Source organism: Abramis brama (assembly GCF_963993115.1).
Source record: "Abramis brama genome assembly, chromosome: 10".
In the NCBI taxonomy this organism is placed as follows: Eukaryota; Metazoa; Chordata; class Actinopteri; order Cypriniformes; family Leuciscidae; genus Abramis; species Abramis brama.
Genome location: NC_139972.1, coordinates 38,077,253 through 38,101,373, shown reverse-complemented (window position 1 = coordinate 38,101,373; position 24,121 = coordinate 38,077,253). Strand labels below are relative to the sequence as shown.

Below are 24,121 nucleotides of genomic sequence, written 5' to 3'. Positions count from 1 at the left end.
ATCCCCCCCATCCCCCACACACATTGATTTCCAGCATTTTTTACCTTCACAGTGGCAATTTTTCCTAACTTTATAAAATGTATACATCATCTTTTCTTCATGTAAAGTTCTTAAATTTAATCAATAAGTCAAATTAGAATAAGACGACACTATATGGCTATTACCAATCAAATACAATCAGTATCAACAAAATCCATTTTTGCATTTGAAGTGGCATTTAGGTATATTTACAAAGATGCTGTTTAATGCAACTCAGATGTGGCTTGTAATTACAATTGCAGTATAATTATATAATAAGAGTTCTTTTTTAGATTAAAATGTAAATATACAGTAATAAGAAATTAGTCGACTACTCATTTCTTCTAGTCGAATACCCAAGTTACACAAGTACTCGAGGTTTACGTTACCGTTTTTAAAAAAGACATACAAAAATATAGTCATCCTCTATTCATTGTCTCTCGTTAACGTTATGTGATTGTGTTGTAATCTCTTAAGATTTAAACTACATGTAGTTTAAATCCCAAGAGAGAGATGCGTGATGCAGAATGATCAATAATAAGAAGCTTAAAAGAAAACTCAGATTACAACATAAGTATAGAGTACAACACAATCACGTTGAATAGAGGAGAACTTATGCTTGTCTTTTGCTGGTTCGTTTTGTGATGACACTTATGTTCTTGTCGGTCGGTGAGTAACCTGTGTCTGTTTCTCCCTGTTTTGCTATAGATATATTTCCGTTCTAGTTGTGCCCTACCATGGGTCTTTTGTTTTCCATCCCTGTTGGCTGAAGTTTTGTGTGTTTACATTTTTCTTGTCAATAAAGATCTATTACAGTGGTTCTCAACTGGTTTGACCATGGGACCCACATTTTCCCATGGTTATTAAGAAGCAACCCAGTTTGTTTGTTTTTCAGATATTTGACCTAATTCCTAAAAAATATAAAAAGTTATATAAATACTTCTCCTGATGAATTAAACGAACATCATACCTGCATGCAAATCCTTTCCAGCTAACATACAAAGTACCAGTTACATAATTTATTGGTACTTTTTAGTAATTTCGTAAATGTATTTATTATGAAGTGATATACAGCGCTGAGAGTGAGTGCTATGAGCACAGTTTGACAGCTGGCAGGACAGGAAAGTTCGTTTTTTTCTGAAAATAACATTTACTCACTTAAACTGTGACTGACTTAAACTGTGACTGGCTTTCACGCACGTCTTTTGCATCAGAAAAAACGTGACCCACCAGTTGAGAAACACTAATTTATTATAAATTTTGTCCTGTCCTCAATACCTAACATCATTAGACTGGATTTCCATGTTATTCATGATTCATAAAACACCTGATTTGACTGGACTAATTTCATTTTACAAATCCATGCCGGACACATGAATGGTATTTCAGTTTCGTGCAGGAAGCAGATTTAGCCAGGGACTTACAGAAGAATCTTTGCTACACAGCCCTTTTTGGCTGGTCTACAGAAGGCACAGATGACTTCAGGTACCCAAACTTGCCATTTGTTTTACACAAAGGTAGATTTATTTCTTAAAGGCCCACTGAAGTGCCTTGGAACGCGCAGCTTTGTTTGATGCGTTGACGTAATTTCCACTGAAACAAGAAGCTAAGGCGGGACATGTTGAATGGCTCCTCCCCCTTTTCAAATAGCCAATAGCGTTTAGTTTACCTTACAGACTGCAAGTCATACTTGAAAGAACCATGGAAGTGAATCCAAGCGCTGATGATTCATTGGGTTCAATAGTAGAGGTGTGAATATATTCTAGTCATTTCATTCTTAACCAACGTACAGTTGGAAAACTGAGTAAAACTCAAGCGTTTGAGCAGCTGAACACACATCTCTGACCCATATTGCTCTGTGACGTGTTAATGGTTGCTTTGGCCAGTTGGTGCTTATAGCATAGGGGGCGGAGCTTTATATTCTAGAGAGCATTTGATTGGACAGAAGATGTGGTGAGAAGCTGAAGTCCGCAGTGATGTCATAAAAATCCCTGATCCATTTTAGAGGAAGTGAGAGACTGTAAGATTTGAATGCTTATATCTCTTAAATGCACATTGTGTTATTGTTTGGAAAACACCAGCTTATTCATAACCTTAAGACTAACATATTCATACTAAAAGTCTGTTTTTGATGTCTTTAAACATTACCATTGCATTGATGTTCAGACAGATACAGAGAATAGGGAGGTTGAGAGCAATTGTTTCTTTTTCCAGACTGATATTTGTGAGATTGAGTGTGATTTGATGTTTGGCTCTATGACTACACAGACTGCCTTCTTATCTCTCCTTTTCTCCTGTCAGGTTTTATCAACCAATAGTGGTCAATATTAATGCATTTATTAAAATGAAAAGGTTTATTATTTTATGATACAAGACACACTGAAATTGTGGGAAGTGAATGTGCATTTATCTAAAAAATATATATTTACTCAACATTCAAAGAAAAATGTGCATTTTACACTGAAGCACTTTAAATACATTTTGAAACACAAAAGGTATAACTAAAAGCTGTAACTACAACTCATGTTAATCAGGTGAGCGGGCAGGGTAACTTCTTGATGCCTATAATCTCTTATCTATTCTTCTTAATAGAGTGTTGCGGACGGTGATGACGTATATTTTTGTAGGCCAGCTCGGATGTTATCATAACCCTGGTTCTCTTGATAAAAACCCAATAGGGTTTTTTTGCATTGGCTTTTCCGATCTTGCAGAAAACATTTAAGAATTTTGAAGCCTAAGTTCAATCATCAAAAGTAAAAAGCAAATTGTAGGCTATAAACAAAATATGCATAGACTTCCGACAACTTTTTTCCCTGAAAGTTGGAGTTATGATACTAAGCAAGAGCTCGATTGTAAACACAACGAGGATGTGAAAGTGGACGAGTGAGTAGGTTTATACCTGTTTGGCTGATGAAGTTTAAATGTCCCCGACAACCTCTATTCCTTTTAGTCACTTATGAGCAACCACCTTTTTTAACACAAGTAAAAGCTTTTAAAAAACAACAAGGGTATTACAAATGTATTTTATGTTGTAGAATGAGACGTGAAAATATCTTGTGTTCACCACGGATCTTATTCCAGGCATTTAACTAAAAACCCATTCATTGACTTCGGGACAATGGAGCCAGAAGCGCTAAAATGTTTCTGGATGTCTACAACTTTATTGGCCTGGCTGATACACAGAATCAGTCTCTCACCACTGTGCACACTGAACAGCTTTCATTACACTGTATGACTGGTATGGAATAGCATTACTACTTCAGTCTACTTGCTGATATATACAAATAAATGTGGATTGATTAAAACACTGACAGTGTAAGCGAGCCAAAACGTGGATGTTTACATGCATGTTCGATGTATGTATTCATTCATATGACTGCACTGACAGTATTGGATGTGAACAAAACGTGAACTGAATTGAGCTGGATGATGAAAGCTGCTTTATTGCTGATTTAGCTTCGTTTCATAACTGACAATTTTTACAATATCGACACTGACATTAAAACTGAATTGAATCAATATTGAACTGACTCAAAGTGAATATAATGACAGTATTGTCTTCTGTAGAGCTGCTTATTGCTGAGTTGAACTCATTCCATAACTGATTAACTTTACACAGTTATTGAACTGAACTGAATCAACACTTTACACCTTTGTCTTTTTTTAGAGCTGCTTTACAGCAGAATTGAATCTGTTTGCATCATTGATCATTACTTTCCTGTTTATTCATGTAAAGCTTCTTTAAAGCAATTAGTATTTCATAAAGTGATGTGTAAATAAATGTGACGACGTGTATATGAACATTTTTTTTTCCTTCTTTTTTATGTCACTCTCACTCTCCATCTGTCTCTGGTGGTGAAGTCACATGTAGGTCTGCTTCCCCCTGACCACGTGCTCTGTCTAACAGGTTTCACTTGCTTAGGAAAGTTCTGCTTCTCGCAAAGGTCGACTTTCTGTGACATCCGCATACAGTCTGCTTATCAGTGTGTGTGTGAATACATGCAGAATTATGAGCTTTAGGAGTAAAATCACATTTCGGAAGAAGATCAAAAGCAGACGGGTGCGGGCAGACTGCAATCGAGTGAGCTGTGTATGTATTTCATCTTTCATCATTCTTAATTTAATATTTCAACTCAATGCAAATGCTTTGTGTTTCACTTTGGCAGTGCGCTCGCATCAGTCAAGCCATGCCCTCTGGGATCATTTCATGCTTTACCTTAATCGCAGTACCTGTACTGTACATCAGTTGATTTCACTGCTTTCTGGCTTTTTTTATTTTATTTTTTTAGAAAAATGTCTGTCCTCTGGCAGTTCCCTTTATTTGTTTCATAAAACATGCGAATACAGTTGGTTCTTCTTTGAGTCAGTGTTTGAATTGAACTGATGATAACTGGTCAATTATTTATGAACATCTGTTCAGTACTGTTGGCAGGTGTTGGTACACACAGCCTGATTGTTTCACTAACGTACATGCCCTTGACTGATGGACAATAATGTTTGTTGCCATGGAGAAAGACTTTCCTGTGTGTTACGGATAGCTGTGTCTGTTTCTTGATCTCCACACCCTGGCTGTTGATGTTGATAATGACTCTTCTGCCCACTGTGAGATTATTTTGGTGGATATTCTTTACTTGTTCTTAAGCAACCACTAGACACTTTTTTTTTATTATTATCCTGAGTTGTCAAACAAATCTTACTAATTTGATAATTAATTTATTATGTATTCTGTTAACAGTATCTAAATATAGATAAAACCAAAACCAAAACCAAAATATAACCATGAGTCTCAAGTTCCGGAGTTCAGTCCTGTGGATTCCGTTGTTGAGAAATCAATCAATTTAAAAATAAATGTTCTGTTGTACTGCTGTACTGCTGTTAACATATACAAGACAATTTTAATTAATTATGGTATTAGTGGCTTCTAAAATATCTACCAAATGACTAGACAAAGCAAAAAAAAAAAATATATATATATATATATTATTAATGAATTAATTAATTGAATTTTTGTGAGGAGGGTCTGATGGTATGAGAGAGCGGCGCACAACCTAACACTTTTTGACTTTCTCAGTTTGTGTAAATCCACTTAGGGTTCACAGTATTTATTTATTAATTTCACACATGTCTACTACAATTATGTGGTTTTGTTTCAATTAAAAAACAATACAGTGTGAATTTTTTATTGCTTTACCCCGAAAGAATGGAAGTGAAATGTGACAACATGCCTCATAGTACATTGTAACATGACCATATGACAGATTAAAATGTTATCTGATCTAATAAAAACTAAATATACAAGACCAACTAAAATATTTTGTCAATAAAATATAATTATTAACTTTTTCATATAAAATAATGGCATTTTTTTATAATTAAAAATATTCTAAGTTTTTGAGTTTGACAGCAAACACACAGCAAAACACAGCTATACAGAATATTTCAAAACATAATAATAATTAATAATTTCTGAACATTGACTCTTAGTCTTTATTCACCTTTTTCTCATGGTTTCTCAACAGAATTCATAAAAGTATAGAACAGAATATAGTTATTACAACATGCCCCGCCTGCACAACTGGGATTTAAACCCGGCTTGTGTCTTCTGCTGGTTAGATCAGCATTAAAGAACTATCTCAGATATAAGATTAAAATGTTTTACATAAAGTAATATGTAAAACAGAGATGAAAATTAATTTAAATTTACTTTAGCTACGGTTAAATAAATGTTCAGTGTTATCTTCCAGAGATTTTTTTTTTTTTTTTTTTTTTTGGCGCAATTTTATCTCTATGTAGTGTTGATATGGCAGCTAGTAAATACACTAAGATTTATCATGCTGGCATGTGTGGAAAGTTTTAAAGCATGTGTGTTGCAACTAGCCCCGCGTTAGTTTGTTCCCCGCTCACCAATGCCAAATGAATTGGCTCCTAGGAAAGGTTTGAAAATGTAAGTTTTATATATAATGTGATGAGTAAAATATTGTAGGTTCATGGACAATTTGTGGATTACAACTCTGTTCTTTAGTCATTGACTGTAGACTGTAGTCATTCTCCGTGTTGAAGTTATTTTAATTTGCAACCCATTTTGGGTTAATTGATCAAATCAAATCAAATCAAATCAAGTATATTTGTATAGCGCTTTTCACAATACAGATTGTATCAAAGCAGCTTCACAGTATTAAATTAAAATAAAATAATACAACAAGGTTTGTTTCTAGTGGAATTTATTGATTGATAGAATAAAATTAAATATCCCCAAAATATCCCCAACTGAGCAAGCCAAAGGCAACAGTGGCAAGGAACCGAAAACTCCATCAAGTGACCTAATGGAGAAAAAAAAAAAAACCTTGGGAGAACCCAGGCTCAGTCGGGGGCCAGTTCTCCTCTGGCGTTTATGAACTAGAGGCCGGATTGTAGTTTGAACAGTAAGATTTAAAATGTTATATGAATGCCTGGCTGAAGAGATGCGTCTTTAATCTAGTTTTAAACTGGGAGAGCGAGTCTGAGCAACGAACAGTATCAGGAAGGCTATTCCAGAGTTTCGGAGCCAAATGTGAAAATGCTCTCCCTCCTTTGGTGGATCTGGATATCCTAGGTATGACCAAAAGCCTTGAATTTAGTGATCTTAAAGAGCGCGATGGATTATAGGGCGATAGAAGATCCGTTAAATAGACTGGAGCTAAGCCGTTTAGGGCTTTATAAGTCAGTAGCAATACCTTGTAATTAATACGGAACTTTATAGGTAACCAATGCAGTGATGATAAAATCGGTGTTATATGATCATATTTTCTTGATCTAGTAAGAACTCTAGCGGCTGCATTTTGGACTAACTGTAGCTTGTTTATTGAGGATGCAGGACAACCGGCTAATAAAGCATTACAGTAATCTAGTCTCGAGGTCATGAATGCATGAACTAACTTTTCTGCATCAGAAACTGATAGCATATTACGTAGCTTAGCAATGTTTCTAAGGTGGAAAAAGGCTGTTTTTGTAACATACGAAATATGATTTTCAAAAGACAGGTTACAATCGAGTATGTTTGTACTCGATTGAACGATTGAATTGAACGATTTTAACCCAGCTGTATTAGGAGTGGGTGATATGATCTTATTTCACAATAAAATAAATTGTATTTCATGATACAAACAATAGGACAAATTGAATAGAACAAAGATATAAATTAATTAAAAAAAATAAAATAAAAATAAAAATCTTCACTGAATGAATTAAATATAAATTGATCCTTATTAAAGATACAGAAGAGCAGTTTTTTTGTCTTTTGTTGTTTGATTAACATTACTGTAACAGATAGCAGGTTTATTAGGCTGCTATTACTGTAAAACCTGATGAACGGATATACTGACACACATCAGATTTTCACCCAGATGTTTACTTTCACTTAAGACATAACTGACTGTGTTTACATGAATACGCCACATGATTGGGTATTTTAATATAATTGTGTGTGCATGTTAGACCATTCAAGCTCAATAAGCTGAGAAAGAGAAACTGAGTTCAGGATCGCATGCTGTCTGAGAGGTGGCTTTATTAGTGTGCGGTTTGGTTGAGTCAGTCGTGTGAGTACCGTATCGAGTCATTTTTTCACGAGTTAATGCACTTAAAATCTCATTTAAACATCATGCACATCATTCTTTCTGTTTACTCATTCATGCATGTTTCCTCATGACTCTAATGTGTCAATGACTTATACTGTGTTTTATATAAATGATATAACAAAATCTCTAATGATAGAAACGTACTATTGTCATACGGTACAGCCCAGTATAGTAATTTCTAAACAATAGATGAGTTCAGAAACAACTGTAGATGAAGTAAAAATCAATCAATCAATTAAATATGTTATATGTTATATTGCAGTCAAAATATACAGGACAATTCGTAATTAGGGCATTAGTGACTTTGACATTATCTACCAAAAGACAAGACTGAACAAAATTCTCCTGATTTTTTTTTGTTTTTTGTTTTTGGTGAGGAAGGTCTATAGATGGTATATGTCAAATTTTGTGTGAAGTGGCTCCTAGGCCAGGTTTTAAAGGTGCAGTGTGTGATTTTTAGCGGCATCTAGTGGTGAGATTTGCGAATTGCAAACAGTCAGCCACTCAAGGCCAATCCTTCAAATTGCAAACTCGAATGAGAAGCTACGGCGGCCGACGTAGGATCGGAAGATGTCGTCGTCTGAGTCAGCAGAGAGTAGCAAGTCAAGCAATGAGGTTTCTTTATATTATATTTTATATTAAATTATATTTACTTAATTATTCAGTAAAACCACATGTTATTGCGATTATTTTTACTTGTTCATCATTGTGTTAGTCTTTTATTCACTGACTTTACCATAGCCTGTTTCCATGCTAGTTAGTATAAGATAAGAGCATCAAAGCAGCTAGGTAAGGGGAAATAGCTAACGTTACGATGTCCGAGGCGTCGTTCAGACAGCATGTTTTTCTCCATGTTTGCAGAGTCAGGGACAACCTGAGTATTCTGCTGCGTCTTTTTCTGCTGCTTCTCATTCAAGTTAGTGACGAAACGTGCTCTGTAGCGCTGTTTGTTCGCTGTCGGCTACGGTAGAAACATGACGTCACGATATGTCGACCTTCATAGAAGGGGGTGGCCGCGGTTATGTAGATATAAATGACTCATACAAACATAACGGTTCATTAAGTAAGGTCTTTATACACCACTGAAAACATAGTTATGGATCTTTTATTGCATTTCTGTCACTAGATCCTCAGAAATATCACACATTGCACCTTTAAAATGTAGGTTTTGTATATAATTCAAGATGTGACGACTAAAACTTAGTTATTTGCACATGTGTTTGATACAATTTTCAGCGTTGCCAGCATGTTCTTAGATTTCTCTTGTTAAAGCTTATTTAGCTGCTGAATGCACTAAGATTAGTGTGATGTCTGCAACACAGGAAACTTGTCACCACATTGTGGTTTATTTAGGAAAATGACTAATATCTCCTTTAGGGTGATGATGATACACAGGGCAACTTTTTTAAACAATGTTGTCGAGCAATGTTGCTTGGGAACCTTCCCACTGAGAATGGGCAACACATTTCTATCTGGACACTTTAGATCTGTGGTAGGCCCTGTGTCTCACCTGGTTGCCCGTTGAAGGCAACATTGCTCAAAAAAGTTGCTCCATGTATCATCACCTTTAGTGTTCGCTTTAGTTACCTCCACATGCTGTCCCTGTCTTTTTCTAATCTTCTGTGGGAACATTTGGAATCAATTAATTATCAGATTTATTTGCCTTTATCAATGAAAAATTACAGCACCTAATAGGCCCTGACCCACTGTTTCCTCCATTGATTTTCAAGATGATATTTGACTGGTTTTTCTCATTTTAAACTGTACTTTTCATATAATTAGAGCAGGGTAGAGTATAGAATTGGCTACGGACAGTAGTACAACGAACTACAACTCTTGTTTTTTTTTGTTTTTTTTTCTACAGGTTATGTAAGACTAGTACATTGACTTGTACAAACCTTAGTAAATCACCTTGCGTGATTCATTTAAATACTCTCCTCCCATAAATGTTGCGTCTGAAAGGGAAACTTAAAATATTGTTTAATTTTATATGTCTGATACATGAGGATGTGGGGGTGAAACACATGCCTCAGTAAAAAGGAAAAACTTATAGTCATCAATATTTATATACAAATAATGATTTGCATTGCTTTATGTCTGGGCCTCAAGATCCACTGTCCTGCAGAGTTTATCTCCAACCTTAAACAAACTCACCTGCCTTTAGCTTTCTAATAACCCTGAAGACCTTGATTAGTTTGTTCAGGTGTGTTTTATCAGGATTGGAGCTAAACTCTGCAGGAAAGTCAATTTCAAGGACAAGAGTTGCCCACCCTTGCTTTGTGGGATTGTAGTTGATTCCTTCATTAACGATATTTAAAAAAAAACAGTTCGTACCATTGTGTATTTATTTTCAAATACTTATTTGCTTCGAAATAAAAGTTTTTAATGTTGTGATTTATCTGAGAGCTGGTTGGTTTACTTCATGGCTTATTATATAAATGGGATCAAATTTTCCTCATCTTTTGACATAAGACATTTTAATCCGATTTGTTCATATAGTAGGAAGTAAATACGAGCAACAAAACGTTGAGATCACTGTGAGGATAACAAAAAAAGTATTTGCATTGCCTTCCATGTGATCCTAATAGGAAAGTGTGGATGAACTTTATTTTTAACTAAGTTCCAGATTGCATCAGTAAGACACAGTTCGTTTGTTCGCTTAATTTAACGGCATAATTCTGAGTAACAATGTTTTTACCGTGTGTCACTATTGCTTGGTCTGTTATATATAGTTTAGTATGTACTTATTACGGTGGCCCAGTAGTGCACAACACAACAAAATTTAAAAAGCAAACTTAAGTTCAGAACACAACGAAATTAATCCACAACACAGCGGAAAATGTACAACACAACGGAAATGAGCCACAAAACAACGGAAAATGTACAACACAACACAATAAAGCCATAACACAACAAATTAATCCACAACACAACGGAAATGAGCCACAACACAACGGAAAATTTACAACACAACGAAATAAAGCCGCAACACAACGGAAATGTTCCTGACCACTAGAGGGCTCTCGGAGCGCAATAAAGTTAGTTTTCCTATGTTCTATAGAGTCAGCAGTCTTAATATATCAACACCACGATTAGTTTTAACAGTATGTAGCTAACCAAAATTGTATATCGACATTTATTAATTCAAAATCACCTACGTGCATTATAGCTGCATGTTTATACTCTAGAATGCTTTGATGCGCTACCACAGCGCATGACCTGATGGAGTTTGGGTTCCTTGCCACTGTCACCTCTGGCTTGCTTAGTTGGGGACACTTAATATTCAACAATATTATTGACATAACTGTTTTGGATGAGAACTGAACTGAGCTGATGATGACATCACTGTTTTCTGCAGAGCCGTTTCATAAATAAAATTAACTAATAAGACAAGGCAGCAGACATTATTTTTAATATCACCCAAAAATTGGCATGAAATTTCACCCAATGCACCCAAGTTTATAATGGGGGACTTTAATAACTGTACCCTCAAAAAAACTCTGTCTACCTATTCACAGTATGTCACCTGTCCAACACGAAAAAATAAAATAATCGACTTATGCTACGGCTCCATCCCCAAGGCATACTCATCCAGTGCCAGGGCCGCCCTAGGTGGCTCAGATCACAACACAGTCCTTCTAAGACCCACTTATAAACAGGTTTTGGTTAAGCCTGTGGAAAAGCAGATCCAGGTGTGGGATGAGGACAGTGTAGAGACGTTGAAAGGATGCCTGGAGTGTACATCCTGGACCATCTTATAGAACTCTTCAGCTGACTTGCACAAAGAGACAGGGGCTATCTCGGGCTACATAGACTTTTGTGTAAGTTCGGTCATTCCAACTAAGACCATCAAGGTGTACCCAAACAATAAACCATGGGTGACGAAAGAACTAAAGGGCATACTAAATGAGAAAAAGAGGGTCTTCGCTTCAGGAAGCTTACAGAACAGAAAAGTCATTAAAATCATTAAAACACACATCATGAACTCCTGTAGACATGCTCTTGATCCTCTACAATTTGCCTACAGATTTGGGAGGGGGACGGATGATGCCATTGTAGTGCTTTTAAATTATCTGTATACACACCTGGAGGGTTGTAAAACACATGCTCGCATTTTATTTGCAGACTTTTCATCAGCATTCAATACAATCCACCCACAAATTTTAGTAAACAGACTAAGAGACAACTTCCAGCTAAATTCAACACTAATCAAATGGATCTTGGACTTCCTGAGTGGGCGGCCACAAAGAGTAAGGGTGGGGAACACATTATCTGGGGTCCGTTTTACTTCAATTTGGACACCACAAGGTAGCGTCTTGTCACCACTACTATACACTGACTGTTGTCGCAGTAGTTACCCTGGACGTCATATAATTAAATTTGCAGATGATACTGCTGTGATTTAGTTTACTGGAGCGAGAGGAAACTGAACAAACATGGTCCAGTGTTGCATGAATTTGCTGACTGGTGTGAAGCCTTCCAGTTGCATTTGAATACATCCAAGACCAAAGAGTTGGTCTTTGATTTTAGACATGGGGCTCCCTCACCCACTCCGACTCTGATAAAAGGAGTACAAATATCTCAGTCTTATCATTGACCATAAAAGTCTTTTATTGAGAGTATTCTCTCCTACTGTATTGTATGCTGGTATGGACATTCAAAAATCACCCATAGGAACAAATTGGGGAAGATTGTTAAAACCTGTGGAAAAATCATTGGTAACCAACATGTAGACCTTTACCAACTATATCTGACCAGATTGGTACAGAAGGCAGACAAGGTTTGCATGGATACAACCCATCCACTTTCAGAGGAGTTCAAGCCTCTCCCTTCTGGTCGTAGATATATATACCCTAAGGTGAGAACTTACTGAGCAAAAAACTCATTCATTCCCATGGCAATAACCCAATCAAATAAGGTGTGGGGAGGGGTATGACTGGATAATATATGTGAATGTGAAGTAGTTTTATTTATTTATTTATTTATGACATTGTGCATGTGTATAATGTTTGTGTTGTGGATTATGTGACAATATGCCTGTACTGTACAACAGCAGGGTACCTCTGCCAGTGTGATTTTCTTTTTTTCTTTTTTTATACATTTGCAAATTTATTAAAAAGGCTGCAACATAAAATGTGGGAAAAAATGTGAAATTTCTGAATGCTTAGTATTATAAAGTCTCTGATTATAAAGCACACACAACTTTGATAAGAAGATACATCTATAGTATACACCTAAATGATTTCACAGGTATTAACATATCCATCACATAACTACAAATTACATCTGTTACTTGATCAATGTCCGAACCAGAGTCCATAAAACAGTCCAATCTTTAGATTCCAAACACCCTTTTAAACGTAACGTAGCATCTTCAGACCAGTCTTTCATCTAGATTAACTGTGCCTTCTCACGTTTCAGAACAGTTTTATATGTAGGGACAAGTAATACCATATTATGATCTGAAGTTCCCAAAGGTGGTTTACCAAATGACTTATAAGCTCCTTTTTATCGATCCATAGCACAAATCCAGAATTGCATCCTTATGTGTTGGGCAAGTTACATACTGATTAAAGTGGCCCAATGATTTCACCAATGTACAATTATTAAAATCTCCCAGAATAAAACGGGGTGCATCAGGAGATGCAGATTGCAGTTCATGATCAATGCGTTCAATCTCCCTTACCACATTATCCTCATTTGTTCAGGGATGGATGTAAACAACCGTGACAAACAGCTGAGGAAAGTCCCTGGGCAAGTACTGAGGTCTTAATGCCACAGACAGTAACTCGATGTCTTTCGTGCACACTCTCTCCTTAACGGACACAGATTTGTACCAGTTCTCTCTAATATAACACATACCCCACCTCTTTGCGCTTTACCGGTTACCGTCGCATCCCGGTCCATGCGAATGGGCACTGCGAAGTCATCCAGTCGTAGGCTTAAATCTGAATCCCCTTCGGAGAGCCAAGTCTCCGTGAACGCCATCACGCAAACGTTCCTGTAATCAGGCTGGAATTTCACCATAGCTTGAAGCTCATCCGTCTTTTTCCGTAGAGACTGCACATTTGCCAACATAATTGTAGGAAGAGGAATTTTAGACATACTTAGATTTTTCAGTCTCTAACGAACACCTCCTTTTCGTCCTCTCTTCCGAATTTTAAACGTTGAATCCTCTTGTCCAGAGCGATTTTGTTTTTGCTTGAAAGGCGAAAAACTTCCCAAATCAGGATAGCCACATTCCACGGGTTGCTTCACGCTGTTGGGCTTATGCCATTGTAAAAGAAACTCCCGGGAGTTTTGAATTCTTGCCGACTCCTGAGGTGATTCGATCAAACATAGACTCAGGTGGATCATAGTCAGAACATAAAATAATTACCCCAATTTTCTCCATTTAGCCTACTCCTAAGTTCTTTAGGAAGGTATAGGACAAATCTCCACGTCCAACATTGTTGAGAAAAAAAAAATTAAAAGGAAAAAAGGAAACAACAAACAAAGCTGTAGCTGCGAGTCGCCGTGTGCGCATGCGCCTTCACTTCATAGAAGTATATGTAGCCTTCAGAGACCTCTAGCTCCCTCCAATTTATTTTCATCTGGTACTTTTTTACTTTGGATCATTGGCTGCATTGTTGTCAAGACTATCTTAGTAGCCGTCCGATGCAAAGGGACTGATAACTCCTAGGTTCAGACACATGGTTCAGCCCCCATCTAGAAAAGCTACAGTAATTAAATGCCGGTTGCTCTACAATTTACACTCTAATCATTAAAGATGATGCAAGAGAAAAACACTACCTCTCAGCACCACGAGCAACTGTTTTTGCATTCTGACACTGTTGCTGATGAGATGGTTTTATTTGTATCTCACAGCAGGAGAAGCCCAAAGTGATTGACCCCCTGGACTATGAAGCTGTGATTTCAGAGCTTGAAGCTGAGTTCAGGGAAGATCCCCTTCAAGATCTCCTACTATTCCCCGACCTCGACTTCACTGTGAGTACTTTGTTCTCTATTTGTGTGTGTGTTTTTGCAAGTGACATGTGTACTTATCTCTGGTGTTCATTCAGTTTCACATCTCATTAAGATGTGTGTTTTGGATATTTTTAAAAAGTGTGTGCTCTGAAAAGGCTCTATTTTTGACATGAAGACATGAAGTAGGTGTTAAATGACTGTGTGCATGACTGTCTGTGTGTGTTGACACTTCTCCCTGTACACTGCACTGAAAACAGCCAAGAAGAGGCCTGTTCAGACCACATCCTCTTTCACACATATCTGGGGTTACATGGCACAAATATAAACACTGCTTGCACACATATGCTCAATGAGCACACACAAACATATGACACCTCATATTGACAATGGCCTATTGTGTTTATGTTAAAGAGATAGTTCACTTTGAAATTAAATTTTGGTATGTTTTAGCTTACCTCAAGGGCATCCAAGATGTAGGTGTCTTTTTTTCCGCAGTAGTTTCAATTTTGATATTTTTAGGTCAAACCGTTCTTGTCTGTCAGTCATATAATGCAGGTCTATGGTCACCACCTCAAAGAGCATGCACAGTGAAGTCCAAATTAAACAATTCCCCGTAAGTACACATTGATGGCCTAAGACACGAAACGAGCGGTTTGTGTGAGAAAACTAACAGTATTTATATTATTTTTACCTCTACACAACCACGTCCAAGTGATCTGAGAAGTTGGAAGTGATCTGAGCGCACCATCGGCGCGCTTCCTGGTGTGTGACGTGTGCGTGCGTTCTGGCTTAGTCTGCGCAAGCGCCGGAAAGCGCCGGACGTGATCTCGGATGTGTACAAGAGGTAAAAACGATATAAATACTGTTCGTTTTCTCACACAAACCGCTCGTTTCGTGTCTTAGGCCATCAATGTGTACTCACGATGGGGAATTGCTTTAATTTGGACTCTGTGCATGCTCTTTGAGGTGGTGACCATAGACCTGCATTATACGACTGACAGACAAGAACGGTTTGACCTAAAAATATCAAAATTGAAACTACCGTGGAAACAAAGACACCTACATCTTGGATGCCCTTGAGGTAAGCTAAACATACCAAAATTTAATTTCAAAGTGAACTATCCCTTTAAAAGGGAGAACTCAACAGCAGAAAGACAGCAATGCAGGCCAACAAATCTAAATCAGTAATCAAGGTGAGTAATCCAGATAAACTGGCAATAGGGCAGCATTAGGGAAAGTACACTGAGCAAAGTGAATATATAATATATATTAACGCTAATGGATTGCAGATGCAACATATCAAGAGTCCATGTCAGAATGCAGGTGACTAAGACCTCTACTGGTGGGTGGTGGAAGTGTTAGGAGTAGATTTTGCTGTGGATATTACAACAAATTGTATGTATTTATTTTTTAATTGATGGACGTGGTCACTATGAACTTTTGTGTGGGAAGAACTGCATAATTTTTTCACAAAATAACAAAAAATTTTTTCAAAAAAATGCACCCAAAAAGTGCTGTTTTATACAAGAAGTCACAGAAAAGAGCATGATGGGACACAACTACATTTTACACAGCTTAAAGAGATAGTTCACCCAAAAATAAAAGTTATGTCATCATTTATTCATCCTCATATTGTTCCATTCCATAAATCCTTGGTTAATCTTTGAAACAAAAATAAATATATATATATATGTTTAATTAAATAATAAATATGAATCAAGTAGTTTAATCCAAGAGATATGAATGCTTTATATGATTAACAGATTTAATTTAGGCCTTTATGCCTCATATATTAAACACAATATACTCTCACCGTCCACTTTATTAGCTACACTATGCTAGTATCCGGTTGGACCCCCTTTTGCCTTCAGAACTGCATTAATTCTTCATGGAATAGATTCAACAATGTTCCTCAGAGATTTTGGTCCATATTGACATGATATCATCATGCAGTTGCTGCAGATTTGTCGTCTGCACATCCATGATGAGAATCTCCTGTTCCAGCACATCCCAAATCTGCTCTATTGGATTGAGATCTGGTGACTTTGGAGGCCGTTTGAGTTTAGTGAACTCATTGTCATGTTCAAGATACTAGTTTGAGATGATTTGAGCTTTGTGATAGGCTGCGATATCCTGCTGGAAGAGGCCATCTGAAAATGGTACACTGTGGTCATAAATGGATGGACATGGTCAGCCACAATACTCAGGTCAGCTGTGGTGTTTAAATGATGCTCAATTTGTACTAAGGGGCCCAAGTGTGCCCCCACATTATTACCCCAGCTAACAGATGTTTGTTATAAGAACATTCTCCAAATATTCAGTGTTCCAAAAAATGTCCAGTTTTCTTGACGTTAGAGGAACGTGTTTTAAAAGGTGTGATGTTCCTCAAACATTCTTTCAACTTAATTTTGATTAACAATGTAACATTCCAAGAACATACAAATGTCCAGTTTCCTGAATGTTAAAGGATTAGTTCACCTCAAAATGAAAATTTCCTGATAATTTATTTGTTCACACAGAACAAATGTATTGTGAAAAGCGCTATACAAATATACTTGATTTGATTTGATTTGATAATTTACTCACCCCAATGCCATCCAAGATGTTCATGTCTTTCTTTCTTCAGTGGAAAAGAAATTAAGTTTTTTGAGGAAAACATTTCAGGATTTTTCTCCACACAATGGACTTCAACGGTAACCAAATTGTTGAAGTCCAAATCAATGCAGTTTCAAAGAGCTCTGAAAGTGCTTCAAAGGGCTCTGCATGATCCCAGCTGAGGAATAGGGTCTTATCTAGCGATACGATCGGTCATTTTCTAAATAAAATAAAAATGTATATACTTTTTAACCACAGTTGTTTATCTTGGGCAGGCATTACGTAATCACGTTGGAAAGGTCACGCTGGACGTAGGAGGAAGTACCGCCCATTGTTTCATTTCATTTCATAACACTTTATTTGTCCCCAAGGGGCAATTATTGAGGCCATGTAGAGTCCCGTAAACAATATACATAAAAACATCATACATTAAATAAATAATAACAGTGTGCACAGAGTACATATTAATAAAAATCCACTTCAAGTGGATACCTAAAAACACAACTAGTCCATACCATATATAAGAATAAATAAATACGTAATTATATATATACGGAGTACAAAAAAAAAAAATAATAATAATAATTCACTAAGATCACGACTTGGTAACCCAGGGGGCCAGAGATGGTTGAGAATTTAAAAGCTGCACTGATTTTGGAACAAAGGTTGCCTTCCTCCTTTGAGTCCTACAACATGGACAACGAAGCCGTCGCCCTGAAGGAAGCCACTCAAAAACAGAGAACATGACATGTGAAGTGTCTTGTAAAATCCTTCCACCCAATCTCAATGTTTGCAAAGCGAACATGCAAAGACTAAAACAAAAGCCCTTTAACAAAAAAGGTAAAACAATGATGTCGGACGATTTTGAAGTTGTAGGAGAAAATGAGATGGAGTTTTTCGCCCTACCCTACCATTTTGAACCGGACTACACAGATGAAGATCTTAGGCAGATGGAGGAGACCACGACGTCCAGCGTGACCTTTCCAATGTAATTATGTAATGCCTGGCAGACTGTGTACACAGACCAGCACAAGACGAACAACTGTGGTTAAAAAGTATATACATTTTTATTTTATTTAGAAAATGGCCGATCGTTTCGCTAGATCGTGCAGAGCCATTTGAAGCACTTCAAAGCCCTTTGAAACTGCATTGATTTGGACTTCAACAATTTGGTTACCGTTGAAATCCATTGTGTGGAGAAAAATCCTGAAATGTTTTCCTCAAAAAAATTAATTTATTTTCCACTGAAGAAAGAAAGACATGAACATCTTGGATGGCATTGTGGTGAGTAAATTATCATTTTCATTTTGAGGTGAACTAATCCTTTAATAAGAATATTATTAGACATTCTATTAACATTATATGTTAATAGAGTGCTGTTTGTAGAGTTGTTTAATCCTCCTCTGCTGAGATCTTGAGAGATTTCATGTCTTCTTTTTTCTTCAGTTGGTTTAATTTAAGGCTGTGGCTGCAGTTCACAGCTTGTTCACTGCAGGTGTTTGAATGATTGAAAGAATGAATGTTTCAAAAACATCATACTAACATTTAAATAAAATAGTATTTTATTTATAAATTTTTATGTTCTTGGAATGTTACAAATCAACATTCCTATAATGTTGAATTGTCAATCAAAATTAAGTTGAAAGAATGTTTGAGGAAAATCATACCTTTTAAAACAAGTTCCTCTAACATCAAGAAAACTGGAAATGTTTTATGTTCCCAGAACCAACACTGAATATTTGGAGAACATTCTTACACACAGCAAAAACTCCAGTGTTAAATGAACTCTCCTGGGAGTTTCCAGACTCAAGAGTGTTAAAGTGTTAAAATATGAGTGTTAAATTAACACTCAAGAGTGTTAAAGTTAATGAGCTAATTAAGTGATTAATTGAGTGATGATTGATCATTATTGAAGACACCTGATGTTAACAAGCAGAATCACCAAAGGAGAAAATCGAATATTTTAAGACACCGTTATGGAGATCAGTGTTTGCTTTAGTTGGGCTCTTGACCCTTAAATCATTAACTTTAGATTTTGTTTGGTTGTTGTATCTGAGTTGTAACTCTCAGATGAACAAAGAGAAAAGTTGATCAGGTGGTGTTGGTTATGTTTTGACATAATCATAATTTGATCTGAATCACAAATCTCATTTAGAGAGATATGTCTACCTTGTTGATTACAGCAGCCTGTGAATCTACAGCAAATGATTTTCAGCATTTTCAATATAATCCAAAATATTTCTTAAAAGTTGTGGTCTTAAAAATTACATTATTTAGACACACTGACATCAAGTATCAGCCTGTGAATCTTAACAATGGTGACAATAATAAAGCATGCTGCAGTGCATTCTGGGTGCCACCAATCAAAACTCATTCATGGCTCCCATCATGCATTGCGGTATGAATAAATTATGATCTGAATTGTCTTAGTAATTTCCTTTACCTAATTGAATATTCTATTTGTCACCATTGATGAGATTCATTCACTGATTCTTGATGTCTGTGTGTGCCTAAAAGAAAGATTTTGTTTTATCAGAACAACTTTTAAGAAATCCTTTAGATTATTTAGAAAATTCTGGATCTTATGCTGTAAAACAGGGGACAGCAACCCGAACGTACCGAGAAGGCCAAGAGAGGGAAGGGCTTGTGTAGTGGCCATTTAAAGCCTGAGAAAGGTCCCACCTCTCAGGGTTTTGCTCGACCAATAAGAAAGGTAGAATTTCCAAGCGGGAAAACTGCATTCTATGAGAAGGTGATGTATTTAAATGAGTCATTAAATGAGGATTAATTAGATAGGAGAACTAATTGGGGAAACAATGGAGACAAACAAGGGTAACTATAAAAACTAACAAGGTACAAAGCAAACATGCTGAACACCAGAAGAGATCAAAGAATCAATAGGAACAGAAAACACTTTCAATTAAAAGTCCTTAAACACAAGACAGAAATCATGACAGCCTGCAAGAGGATTATTATATTTTGTAGGTCCTTCAAACGGTTTAAAAAGACAGCGTTCTCATGCTACATAAAATAAAAGTAAAAAAAAAAGGACCAGTCATTTTTCATCATATTAATTTTTATATAAAAGCAAATAATTATTCAATAAAGCACATGAGTGTGAATCACACAATAGCTGCCTTTGTGGCTGACCTACTATGGGAAGTGAGAACTGTCCATCTTACATTTACATTTATTAATTTAGCAGAAACTTTAATTCAAAATAAAGCAGACACTTTAGTTGAAAATAGAACTTGTTTTTAATCGACTTGCCTGGTTAAATAATGGTTAATAAATAATAATAAAAAAAAATTCTAACAAATGGGGAGACAATGAGCGATTCATTCTAAGGAGGCAGTAACACGAGAAGTTCTACAAAGTTTCAAACATTGTCCAGAATTGTACAAGCTAGAAAAAATAGCGATGCAAGAAATAGTGAAAGCTTAGATTATGAGGCCATTCAGGCAAGCATCAGTAGCCAGTGCAGGAAGACACACAGAGGTGTGATGTGGGCTTTATTGGTCTCAATGAAAACCATCCAAGCCTCTACATTCTGGAGCATTTGTTGTGGTACATGTTGGAATAGTCCAGCATAGAAATGGAATGGTCCTGGATGAGTTGTGTAGCCTGCTAAGTTAGGAAGGGCCCAGTTTAGCTGATTTTGTGCAACATAAACCTCCCACATTGCCACATAAACATTGTGACGTCCCAGATTCGGCCCACATCTAGCACATGTGGAAAGATGATCTGGCCCACATGCAGCGTGCAATGATGGCCCTTGGGTGGCTCACTCCTGTTTGCCAGATCTGGGCCACAAGCAGGCCATAGCAATGCCACATGTCAGCCAAGAGCAAATAAATAAACCAGAACTGGGCCTTATCTGAGCCACAAAATCTGTGTATATTAAATATGGAGTCATCTCAGCCTTAATAAGCCTGTTAACAAGCTGAAATACTGAAGGAAAGAAGAGAACAGAAAAAGAGACGAGCATAAACACAAGAACTACAACTGACTTCAGCCACAGCCTTAGATGAAATCAACTGAAGAGAAAAGAAGACATTAAATCTGTGAAGATCTCAGCAGAGGAGGATTAAACAACCCCACAAACAGCATTACCAGCTTCACTTATTACTAACCAGACTGACTTTATTTCTGTCAGACATCTACAAAAGTTTTTTATTGGCCGTCATTCCACGCTGCATGTGGGCCAGATCATCTTTCCACGTGTGCCAGATGTGTGCCGGATCTGGGACGTCAAATGTTGCAATGTGGGTTGCTGGATATTATTTCTTTGGCGCTATCAACAGCTCGTATTCATGGAGCAAAGACAAAAACTTTCAAGACTTGGAGTGCTACTTTGATATTGTTAAATAATTTGTTTCTTCTTTTTGATGTATTATTATTATTATTATTATTTATGTATATTTTCATTTTTCTATTAATTAGTTATTTTACTTTTTACTTTTTCCACTGCAATGTCTTGCAATTCCTCAGCACAATATAAGTCTACCTGGTGGGTGGCTACAGTCTAATATGTTATATATTTTCTATATTGAACTGATTACTCAGTAAGTGTGTGAAGTCGTCACCGCAAGCAGATACATTGCAGGCTAATTTCAAATAAGGGCTGCCTTGAAAAGGTAGCAAGAAGCATTTAAATATATGGAAGTAGCCTGATTTGTTAAGGTGTATAATATTTTAAGACATCCTCAGTGTCAGTTCTCAGCCATTTGGCTGTCCACAGCAAACCTGCATGTGACAGGGGTACTGTCTATTTCATTGAATATAATAATAAACTGGATGACCGTTCGACCACTGATCAAGTTCTTTGCTAATTTCTTTTTGTTACATGTATGGATTAAATTATGATTAATTGGACATGCTCTTCTTGTGTGTTGTGCATGCTCAGCAAGCAATTGTTTCAGTGGCTTTCAAAAAGTAGTGAGAATATGTCATATCTGTCGCACACGCAAATTAATTACATTCAAAATGGGCTTTCCATATAGTTTAAAGGGGTCATATAATGCCATTTTTGTACTAGCTAATATGATTCTTTAGGGTCTGAATTAAAAGTTTGTAATATACTTTAATTAAAAATTCTCATTAGTATTGTAAGAAAACACTCATTTTACCTGGTCAAAAACAGCTCTGTTTTCAGCACACCGTTTAAAGTGTAAATTGCAGGTTAAATTTTTCACAAAGATAATGCAATGTGTTTATTAAACATAAAGATAAGAACTGTTTTTTATACCAAAATGCTGAATATAATATGAAAAGTTGGCACTTTTAACAGTGGTTTTAACCGCTCCCGCTCCCTTCCACTAGATGGGTCGTGACGTCATAAGAGGAACTCACTAGAAGAGTTACCGACATAGTCATAGCTATAGATGCCTTACATAACTACAGAAAAGTTGGTTGTATGTTTTATTTGATAAAAAAATTATGGATAAAATAACTCAACTGTAAACATACTCGTGTGTTGCTGACTTCAAGGGGACCGTGATCCTGCCTGAAATGAGAATAAGCTATTCGCAAAACAAACGGGTTCAGGCACGTCAGATCAGCCGGTCGCAGGTCGAGCTGTTCACTAATCTCCAAAACGCGTTCACCTCATGGCTGCACATACTCTCCACTGCTGATTCAATTGGGTGGCATAGCCCACACAAACACAGTGATGGGGACATCAATCTCTCTTTTTCTTTTCTGACAATAAACATCGCTAATTAAATCGTGAGAAATAGCGTGGATTGAGGAAGGGTATTACATGACGTTTGAGGCGTCGATGAGACTAGCGATTGGTGCCTGTGCAGTGTGTGCATCTCTACAGCTCTGATTTGGACTGACACCATGTAAGTAAATAATGTCTTCAGTCGTTGTCCCTCCTTGCTATTCTACATGACGGCAAACTTTTGAAAAGAGTGGCTTGTTCCCTTATATTATCCGGGTTAAGTTTGCACCAGGCTAGCCTAGACTAGCTCTAACGTAGCTACTCACCAGGACACCTGGCCAACCCTCCACTCATTCTCCTCACACCAAGCATTAATAACTCTTTGAGAGCCATGGCTCCTGGCAATTTCCTCCCCTCTCTCACGCCTGACCGGTTAAAAATTGTAGGGCTGTGGTCCATAAAGAATAGCAATAATACAGTAAGAATCTAGCAGAGTATGGGTTGCGAGTTCCTCTTATGACGTCATCACCAGTTACTGAAAAAACACGCTACCTTTGAAGAAACCCCAATAAATGTTATTATTGTTATATAATGTTATTATTATTTTAAGCGTGCTAGCGATTTGCAAAGATTAATATAAATAATAATATAAAGGTTAATAAAACGTTACACTCACTTCAGTTATTCTGAAGGTGCAGCAGGAACACAAATAGTTGGTACCGATCCTTTTTTCAGGAGCAGCTTCTTAGCAAAACCAGCTTTATACTGTGTTGAAACGCTGCTGTCAATCAACAATCGTGGGAGGGGGTCCGACCATGTGACGTCACACGGTCGAACGGCTTGATTTGAGACGGAGGAAAACATATAAGAAGATTAAAAAAAAAAAAACACTGGATGGATTTTTATCATTTTATGATGGTTGTGAACAGGCACTGCCAACACACATTTCAGTACAATCAACTTGTAAAAGTGCATGTACCATTATATGACCCCTTTAAGCAAACTTTCTGATTTTGATACAATTAATTTTAACATTGCAACAGATACAGATATTGGCATTGTTGTACACCTCTATATATGTTTTATAATTTATGCATTTTAATTCTTAATTTTCTTTTTATGGTTGTGCTTATCTCAATATTATACAGTGCATGCAGAATTATTAGGCACATTGATTTTGTGATCATATTTTATTCCCAGGCACATTTTGCCAATTCCAAACCATATTAATCTTAATAACTACTATTAATTTTGTATTTAATCA

The 24,121-nt window shown here is 36.7% G+C and overlaps 1 protein-coding gene across 2 annotated transcripts in view; it reads left to right on the top strand.

The window, feature by feature from the left end:
• dock10 (dedicator of cytokinesis 10) overlaps positions 1–24,121 on the top strand; it is a 132,986-nt gene that overhangs the window by 42,449 nt on the left and 66,416 nt on the right. The window contains exons 1-2 of one of the 2 annotated variants that reach the window (XM_084125901.1): positions 3,946–4,108; positions 14,499–14,618. In XM_084125901.1, coding sequence (XP_083982027.1) covers positions 4,028–4,108; positions 14,499–14,618 — 201 coding nt within the window. In that variant the 5' untranslated portion in view covers positions 3,946–4,027. Of the gene's footprint in view, positions 1–3,945; positions 4,109–14,498; positions 14,619–24,121 lie in introns of those variants that run through there. The other variant, XM_084125900.1, reaches the window with a different exon arrangement.